We start from the raw sequence: 10000 nt of genomic DNA, 5'->3' as shown, positions 1-10000 counted from the left end.
AGATCGGCGCAGCGTCTGCAGTGATGCGGACTTAGTATCGGTCGGTTGCGGTGAATTTACCCGTCGATCTATGTTCCTACCCTCACCTATGTTGTTCTTTCGGTCATGACCCACAGCTCGTGACCGAAAGAACAACTATCTCGGTTACAACTGGCCGAAATGAGTTTCCTCCACAGGGTGTCCGGGCTCTCCTTTAGAGATAGCGTGAGAAGGGGCTCCAGGAGGGGCTCAGAGTAGAGCCGCTGCTCCTCCACATGGAGAGGAGCCAGATGAGGTGGCTTGGGCATCTGATTAGGATGCCTCCTGGACGCCTCCCCAGTGAGGTGTTCCGGGTCCGTCCCACACAGACGCTGGAGAGACTACGGGATCCCCTCGGAAGAGCTGGATGAAGTGCTGGATGAAGTGGCTGGGGAAGGGGAAGTCTGGGCCTCCCTGCTAAAGCTACGGCGCCCGTGAGCCGACCTCGGATAAGCGGAGGAAAAAGGATGGATGGAGTAACGTAAACATTCACAGTAAAAAACAAGTAAACCCTTGGATTTAATAATTGCTTGACGTCCTTTGGCAGCAATAACCTCAACCAAACGTTTCCTGTAGTTGCAAATCACAAGTGCACAAAGCTCAGGATGAATTTTGGACCATTCCTTTTTACAAAACTGTTGCAGTTTAGCAAGATTTCTGGGATGTCTGGTGTGAATAGCTCTCTTGATGTTATGCCACAATCTCAAATCAGGTTGAGATCAGGACTTTGACTGGGCCATTCCAGAACATCTATGTATTTTCTTCATCTGAAATCATTCTGTTGTTGATTTGTCTCTGTGTTTCAGATCATTGTCCTATTGCAACACCAATCATCTTTTTATGAGCTTCAACTGTTGGACAGATGGCCTATATAGACTATATTGCCAAGAGTTCTTAATTGTAGGTCTTCTGAGAGTTCTTTTGCATGAGGCACGGTACACATAAAGCTAGGTTTCTTGACAAGATAATTCTAAATTGGTATGCGTTTTCTTGTGAGCAGGGAAGCTTGAACACACACCCCTATTATTTTCCTCATTGATTGGACTCCAGGTTTGCACACACCTGACAGTGATTAGCCCTTGGAGAATCCGTAGCCTAGAGATTCAGTTACTTTTTCCTCCCTGTCCTGTGAATGTTTACATGTTATTTTCAATAAAAATATGAAAACATAATAGTTTGTGTGGTATTAGTTCAAGCACACTGTTTATTCTTATTATTTAGATCAATATCAGACCACAATTTATGGCCAATTTATGCAGAAATATAACATATTCTAAAGGGTTCACATCCCTCACACTGTATATACTGTACATTAACAGAAATTCTTACAATACCCAAAATATGATTCAAGACATATTTCTGGGCTACAAAAAAACAAAAGCTGAATTCCGCTAAATAGCGTACATTTGGAAACCCTGCAGATACAGTGGTGCCTTATACTTACGAGTTAAATGTGTTCTGTGACCACGCTCATAGCTCAAAACACATATCTCAAATCATTTTTCTCCAATGATAATAATGGAAATGCATTAATCTGTTCCAGCGCCTCATAAAACATCAACAAAAAATACAGCATATCATGTGCAAGAAAACTAGCACGCTTAAGTATTTTTCTTCATAAAAACATACTGTAATAACATAATTAAATAGAATGTAAACACTTAAATAGTGTGCTATCAGGAGCCAGTATAATGCATACATTCGTCTACATACGAAGAATAGTCACAACTGCTTTGTAAGCTTTAGGAGTCGTTTTTCGCAGACAAAGAATATGTGAGTATTGTTATATTGTCAGTCTGCATGTGTTGCTGCACGACTTACGTTCAATTAGCCGTTGTTTAAAGGTTGATTACTACACGAGATCAATGCTCGTTTCGTTAGCCTCTGTTCAGCGTTTTGGATTGTGTGTTAGCATTAAGGTAGCAGGGTTTAGTTAAATACACAATGTGTAATTCTGTTTTATGTTTAGTTGTACAGTAAACTTCAACCGTGAGTGGCAATAAACAGCTTGAAGCAAGTACTTGGCTTCTTTTTTTAAAGAATTGTTCACTATTTGCAATATTGCTGCTTGTTTTAAAGTTCACTTACACAATCTAACACTCGTAATCCAAAGTTTTGCTTGCAACTCAAGACAGAAAAAAATTGGCCAAAACTGGATCAGCTCACTCATAAGTCGATGTACCACTTTACACCTTTTTCGGAAGGGTTTCAAATATTACTAACGGATTTTTGCTATCCACGGCAGGGCCCGGTCCCAATCACCAGTGAATAGCTGGGGTTCTCTGTAAGTCCTAAATTTAAAACTATATTTTGTTATAGTCTTTTTTAGTACTGAAGTGACTCCAACTATCGGAGACAAATTCCTTGTGTGTTATTAACATACTTGGCCAATTAAATATGATTCTAATTTGGAATATTGGGGGAAACAGGAGAGACAGGGGCGGCTGGGAATTTTAGGAGACATTGAAGGGAAAATTGCAGAAAACTTGTGGTACCTGTTTGAAGCGAGTCAGGTCCTTGAGCGCGCGTCCCCACTGCTCCTTGTAGTAAAGTTTCGACTTGGTGGTGGACTCCAGCTTCCTCTCCAGCTCCACCTGGTGGACAACAACAACACAACATGGTGGACTTCCACATTCTTGCTGTTATTGTGTAGGTTCTTCTAGAGAACGCTACCTTCTCCAGAGACAGGATTTTGATCTCGGTCTGCAGGCGGACTTCGGGTCTAACGTTCTGCTGTTCCCTGAGGTGAAGGAAGTCTTTCTCCAGTTGCTTGTAGCGGTTCTCTCCATCTGTGATCTGAAGAACAGGTAGACATAAAAAAAAATAATAATAAATTGTGTCTTATTCTACTACCAGATGATGACATAATGATCTACAAGTGTTGTCAAACTTATTTTCTTCGTGGGCCACATTGTAGTTATGGTTGTCTCCATGGTGAAACCACATAACTGTAAACATACAGTGCCGTGAAAAGGTATGGGCCCCCTTCTCAAATTCTTATATTTTCACCCAACCAATATACATGTGGTTTGTGGACTTGGAGAAGTCGTTTGACCGTGTCCCTCGGGGAGTCCTGCGGAGGGGGTAGGGGGAGGCTCCGGGTGTATGTGGTACCAGACCCCCTAATACGGGCTGTTCAATCCCTGTACGACCAGTGTCAGCGTTTGGTCTGCATTGCCGGCAGTAAGGCGGATTTGTTTCCAGTGAGAGTTGGACTCCGCCAAGGCTGCACTTGGTCACCAATTCTGCTCATTACCTTTATAGACTGAATTTCTAGGTGCAGCCGAGGCAGTGAGGGGGTCCGCTTTGGGGATCTCAGTATTATGTATCTGCTTTTTGCAGATGATGTGGTTCTGGGAGGAGGCCCCATGGAGGACCCAGGACACGCTGGAGAGAAGTCTCCCAGCTGGGGTGGGAACGCCTCGGGATCGACCCAGAAGAGATAGACGGAAGTGGTTGGGGAGAGGGAAGTCTGTGCTTCCCTGCTTGAGCTGTTGCCCCCACGACTTGAGTTTGCCATGTGTGATGTACCTGCTTGAGCAGGCGCGTTCGCTCCTCCTCCATCAGGCGTGCTTTTTCTCGTTCCAGCGCCATCCGGTGGTCGCACTCCAGCTGCAGTCTCCTGATGGTCTCCTGTGCCTCCTGCTGGGTCAGCTTGTGCTCGGCACGCAAGTCTCGCTGCAGCCTTTGGGTCTGAGGAGGACATTTGGTGGAGGACGTGATGGATGTTATGTCAAGGACACGTAAATTGAATTGAATTGAACTGAATTGAATTTTTAAGAGTTGAGTAGCCCCGTTTGCGAGAGTACTACCTCCCGCCGCAACACTGCCGGACACCGATAAGGCTCTTTAGCTATCCCATAGACTTCGCCTCCAAAACTCCAACTAAATAAATGTGAGTATGGACTTGTGCACCACTTTCACCCTTCTCGTTGAGAGGCTTTTGCTGGTAGAGGCACGTGTCTGCCAACTAGAGCGGAGTAGTTTGGTAACTGAAGATGAGACGGGCACAGTTGATAGTGTAGGTTGTTGCCGACCAATTAGCCCTGTTAGCATTAGGCCCAAGCGGCTAGCTAACCGCGGCAGGCCTGTTCAGACACATAGCAGATTCACTCCTTTAGCTAGTCCCATTCCTACTCAGTCTACTGGCTTCCATAGGTTAGTCATAGTCATATGGTGATACATGTTGGCCAATGATACAAGGATGAGGATATTAGAGATTACAAAGAGGAACATAGCCAGGAACTGTAATCTCGCTACAGTATCAGCATCGAGTAAGTGTCTCTGGCCCTTTGCCTGTGAGAGGTAATGATGAGAGGTTTAGCAGATTACTCTCACTTAACCGGTGCCTGGATAGCTTCTGTAACAAACAGGGACTGCAGTTTGTAGATAATTGGCCTTCGTTCTGGAGGACTCCAGGCTTGATGAGGGCGGACGGCCTTCACCCTAACGGGGTAGGCGCCCATCATTCTTTCTAGAAACAGATTACTATTTGAACTTTCCGTGACAGTTCACACTAGACCAAGTCGGGGCGCAGGGGATTAGCGAGTTAGAACGGGTGTGGAGTCTGTAATGTTAAGGCTAACTCGTGCTGTACTGGACTCTAACAACACACATAGTCCTATATGTAGATTAGAGTGATATACTACACATTGTGATCCACTACCCACTAATGCATTGCATACTGTTATGCGCTCTACTGAGGTAGAAATGTGTGATGAGTTTAAGCACACTTCCCCGGTTCGTTCTACCGATGACAAGTCGAGATACAACAACCACATTCCTGCAGTATTAATCACTCGCCACGCTCATAGCAACTCGAAATATAATACAGGTTCTAGATGACGCAATCATAATACTACTACTATGAATACTGTAATAGCAAATAGCACCGATCACCTCACTTTTAATGAAAATCGGTCTTATCAATATTAGATCACTTTCCTCAAAAGTTTAGCTAGTCAATGATCTAATCAGTGACCATAATCTTAATATGATTGGTCTTTGCGAGACTTGGTTAAAACCAAATGAGTTCTTACCACTTAATTAGGCGTCTCCCCCAAACTTTGTGAGTTCCCATGTTGCGCGTCCTATTAAGAAGGGAGTGGGTGTCACCCTCATCTTCGAATCCGTTTTCAACCTTAGCACTAGCCCAGGATCAAAGTTAAGACATTGGAGGCTCTCGTTATGCGATGTACAACACCAATGCCGTTCTATCTTCCAGTTATCTATCTTTTTTCTACTCTTTGGCGTTAAAGTACATGTAGCCCTGTTTTACTTCCGCTTGTTCTAGCTCCTCCCCCTTCCTCTCCTGTTCGGAGAGAGCGCAAGGTGACATTGAACGAATCTGAATCTGTTGCTGGTTGGGTTCTGCATCGACCGACTGGGACAAGATCTGAGGTGGACCACTTCCCCATGAGTCATTGCCATGGAGAATTCTGGTCTGACCAATGGGGCCAGGTCCCAAGGCAGAACCTCCAAAGGTGTCTACCCTGGGGCACCTTTTCCCCAAAAATGTACTCTTATGTTATCGTAATGAACATTGTACAGCACCAGAGTATGTAATAAATGTTGCCATTCAGGGATGTTGTCAATCATTGCCAACTGTGGGCCTGTGAAGCCCTTAGAGCCTCTTTTGTGATTAAGGGCTATACAAATAAACTTGACTTGACGTAATAGAGGTCATGTCAAGGACACATCGTGGAAGATGCATAAAGAATTAATAGAGGACACGTCGAGGCAGACACGAAAAGGACACATCACGGAGGACACATCAAGGAAGACGTAATAGAGGACACATCGTGGCGGACATGTAAAGGAGACATAGTGGAGGACATGTAAGGGAGAAGAACCTTTAGCTCGGCTTCAATCAGATGTTTCTCTTTCTCCTCGAGATCAGCCAGAGTCTTCTGAAGCTGTTCCTCCAAACGACTACACTCCATCTCCTATAGCACACCATAAAAGATTTAAATAGTGTATATGTAATGTTTGAAGTCATATAAGGATAACTTGAGACACTTTGGCAATGTTCGGGAATCACTCCCTTTCCAATATACAGTCAGAATTAGAATCAACTTTATTTGCCAAGAATGTCAAAAACACACAAGGAATTTGTCCCCAGTAGTTGGAGCCGCTCTAGTACGACAACAGACAGCCATACATGCCCTGGCAGAATTTATGATTTCTTGGCCATTTATTTGATTACAAACCTTTTCCAAAAAATTTGAATATCATGGAAAAGTTTATTTATTTCCATAATTCCATTCAAAAAGTTAAACTTTCAGCGATTATAGATTCAGGGCCCACAATTTAAACAATTTCAAGTATTTATTTGTTTATCTTTACATAATTTGGGCTTCCAGCTCACAAAATTAGGAATTCAAAAAATTAGAATACTGTGAAGAAATCAAATTTTGCAGGCCATAAATGTTTTAAACTGAGTGTCACACATTAATCATCTACTAAACTCAAAGCACCTGGACAGGTTTCCCCAGGTGTCATTAAATTGCTTCAGTTTGGTTCAATTGTATCAGTTGGGTTCAATATGTGGAAGAGTGCAGATTTGACACCTATCCGTAGGATAGGTAAGCCACAAAGGTTCATAGCTAAGGAGGCTGGCTGTTCACAGAGTGCTTTGTCCAAGCATATCAATGGAAGGACTAAATGCGGTTGGAGAAGATGCACCAGCAAGAGAGATGACCGTGGGCTTCAGCGGATTATCAGAGTGGAATGAGGCGGGAGTCACAGCTTCAAAAACCACCAAATTCAGACGCATCCGGGAGATGAGCTACAACTGTCGAGTTTCTCGGGTCAAGCCACTTCTAAGCCTGAGCCAGAGTAGGAAGTGTCTCAACTGGACCAAGGAGAAGAAGGACTAGACTGTCAGCCAGTGGTCCGAGGTCTTTACTTTTCCGATGAAAAGTAAAGTGTGCCTTTCATTCGGGAATCAAGGTCCAAGGGTTTGGAGGAACACAAGAACAGAACCCAAGCTGCTTGAGGTCCAGTGTGAAATATCCACAGTCAGTCATGATTTGGGGTGCAATGTCCAGTGCTTGGTAAACTCTGCTTTCTGAAATCCAAGGTCACCGCAACAGTCTACCAGAATGTTTTATCGGACTTCATGATTCCTTCTGCTCAGGATCTGTATGGAGATGCAGATTTCATCTTCCAACAGGACCTGGCCCCTGCCCATACCGCCAGAAGCACCAAAACCTGGTTTGATGCCCATGCCATCACAGTGCTTGACTGGCCAACCAACTCACTCAATCTAAACTACATTGAGAATCTATGGTGTATTAGCAAGAGGAAAATGAGGGGCATCACACCCAAAAACAAAGAACTGACAGCAAGCGTCAAGGAAATCTGGGCTTCCATAACTCCCAGGCAATGCCACAGGCTGATTGCCTAAATCCCACGGCGCATCGAGGCAGTGATTAAAGCAAAGGGATTCTCAAACAAGCATTGAAGATTAACATCTTTTGAAAGTGTCATATTTTGATTGATTTAATGTGACCCTAATTTCTTTATTTTTTTCGACAAAATCTGAGAAGTAAATGGTGATTTCTTCACAGTATTCAAATTTTTTGATATACGGCATATGGGCGGCATGTGGGCGTGTGAATCATAGATATCGTAAAAACTAGGCTTTACACGATCAGGATTTTTGGGGCCGATCAACGATCAGCAAGTTTTAAAAAAACGATAACCGATCTGATCACAAGTTGGAGCAATGTGTCTATTTACATGACTTGTTCATTTATTGTATATACTTGTGTACTGTATACTGTATCCATCCATCCATTTTCTGTACAGCTTATCCTCACAAAGGTTGCGGGCGTGCTGGAGCCCATCCCAGCTCAAAATTATTCTCTAGCATTTTAGACAAAAGTTAAAACACCAATGACCTCTAGGGAGCATTCAAGGATTGACCACTGTATTAAGTTTAGATTAAATCAACATTACAACTGACAGAAATAATGGGTGCTAACTTACTGCAATTAAATTACTTTAATACATACTCTTAATGACATGCTTACTCTAACTTTCTCACTGTCCCGGCTATATGGACGGGTGTTGTCCAGAGCCCCCCCCCCGCAACAATAGAATCCACTAAAAATCCCCTATTAAGGAGGAGGAAATTAGAACACAACCTTCATCTCATCACATTTTTGTTCATTCGCACGAAGCTTAAACTGTTTGATTTGTGGGTGTTTACGTTACTTGCTACATTCTTGTCACGGAGCAGGAATTATGTTTTTACCTTCTTTTTCACCCAGGCTTCCCTCTCGTGTTCCCGTCGCATCCACTCCTCTGCCAGAGCCTGCATGTGACTAAACTCCTTCTTCCGAAGCTACACACACAACAACAACATGGAACTCAACAAATACGACAAAATGAATGTCAACATTGAGAATAACATGGATGCCTACACACACACATACGCATACAGTGCCATTAAAAAGTTTTGGCCCCCTTCTCAAATTCTTATATTTTTGCTTTAATGTTTAAGATCATCAAACAAATGTAAATAGATAAATATAACACAAGTGAACTTAAAATGCTGCTTTTAAATGGTGAATTAAATTATTAGGGGGGAAAAAACTATTCAAAGTTACCTGACTCTGTGTGGAAAAAGTAATTATCCCCCTTATTAAATAATGAATTCATTGTGGCTATTCACAATTTTTGGTTCATTTTCACTGATCACACCCAAGCCTGATTAACTCTAGACTTGTTCAATCAAGAAATCACCGAAACAGAATCTGTCCCAACAAAATCAAGATGGACAAAAGATCGTAAAAACCTGCAACAAAATGACACAATCTAAAGAAATTCCAGAACAGTTAAGAAATAAAGTAATTGGCATCTATCAGTCTGGAAAGGGTTACAAAAGCCAATTCTCAAGCTTTAGGATTCCAGGAAACCATAGGGATTATTATTATTATTATCCTCACATGAAGAAAACATGGAACAGTGGTGAACCTTCCCAGGAGTGGCCAGCCTACAAATATTACGCCATGAGAACAGCAATGACTCATCCAGGAGGCCAAAAGGGAACTCAGGACAACTAAAGAAATGCAGGTCTCCCTTGCCTCAGTTAAGGTCAGTGTTCATGACACAATAACGAAGAGACTTGGCCAAAATGGCATCCATGGCATAGTTCCAAGCCGAAAACCACTGCTGACCAAAAAGAACAAAGGCTTGTGTTACTTTTGCAAAAAAAAAATTAAATTAAATTAAAATTAAAAAAATCTGAATGATTCCCAAGACGGCGGCACAGTGACTGACTGGTTAGAGCATCAGCCTCACAGTTCTGAGGACCCGGGTTCAATCCCCGGCCCCGCCTGTGTGGAGTTTGCATGTTCTCCCCCTGCCTGCGTGGGTTTTCTCCGGGCACTCCGGTTTCCTCCCACATCCCAAAAACATGCATGAATTGGAGACTCTAAATTGCCCGTAGGTGTGCATGTGAGTGCGAATGGTTGTTTGTTTGTATGTGCCCTGCGATTGGCTGGCAACCAGTTCAGGGTGTACCCCGCCTCCTGCCCGATGACAGCTGGGATAGGCTCCAGCACGCCCGCGACCCTAGTGAGGAAAAGCGGCTCAGAAAATGGATGGATGGATGGATTCCCAAGACTTTTGGGAGAATATTAGATGGACTGACGAGATGAAAGTTGAGCTATTTGGAAGGTGTGTCTCGTTACATCTAGCGTAAATGTAGCATAGCATTTCAGAAAAAGAACATTATACCAACAGTCAAACATGGTGGAGGTTGCGTGATGGTCTTGGACTGCTTTGCTCCTTCAGGACCTGGACAACTTGCTGTGATTAATGGAACCATGAATTCTGCTCTTTAACAGAAAACCCTGAAGGAAAATGTTCAGCCAATAGTTTGTGACCTCAAGCTGAAGCGTACTTGGGTTCTGCAGAAGGATAACGATCCAAAACACACCACCAAGTCAACTTCTGAATGGCTTAAAAAAAA

The 10000-nt window shown here is 43.2% G+C and overlaps 1 protein-coding gene across 12 annotated transcripts in view; it reads right to left on the bottom strand.

The window, feature by feature from the left end:
• cep120 (centrosomal protein 120) overlaps window positions 1-10000 on the bottom strand; it is a 64302-nt gene that overhangs the window by 29867 nt on the left and 24435 nt on the right. For 11 of the 12 annotated variants that reach the window (XR_009787917.1, XR_009787918.1, XR_009787919.1 and 8 more), the window contains 5 exons: window positions 8279-8368; window positions 5871-5963; window positions 3550-3711; window positions 2692-2814; window positions 2514-2612 (listed from right to left, as the gene is read on the bottom strand). Coding sequence is in view for 9 of the 12 variants with exons in the window: in XM_061769029.1 (XP_061625013.1) it covers window positions 2514-2612; window positions 2692-2814; window positions 3550-3711; window positions 5871-5963; window positions 8279-8368 (567 nt within the window). In the remaining 3 variants the exon portion in view is untranslated. The remainder of the gene's footprint in view (window positions 1-2513; window positions 2613-2691; window positions 2815-3549; window positions 3712-5870; window positions 5964-8278; window positions 8369-10000) is intronic. The other variant, XM_061769034.1, reaches the window with a different exon arrangement.

This window comes from Phyllopteryx taeniolatus, chromosome 3 (genome assembly GCF_024500385.1).
Source record: "Phyllopteryx taeniolatus isolate TA_2022b chromosome 3, UOR_Ptae_1.2, whole genome shotgun sequence".
In the NCBI taxonomy this organism is placed as follows: domain Eukaryota; kingdom Metazoa; phylum Chordata; class Actinopteri; order Syngnathiformes; family Syngnathidae; genus Phyllopteryx; species Phyllopteryx taeniolatus.
The sequence above is the reverse complement of the archived record's forward strand: the minus strand, read 5'-3'. Positions and strand labels throughout refer to the sequence as shown.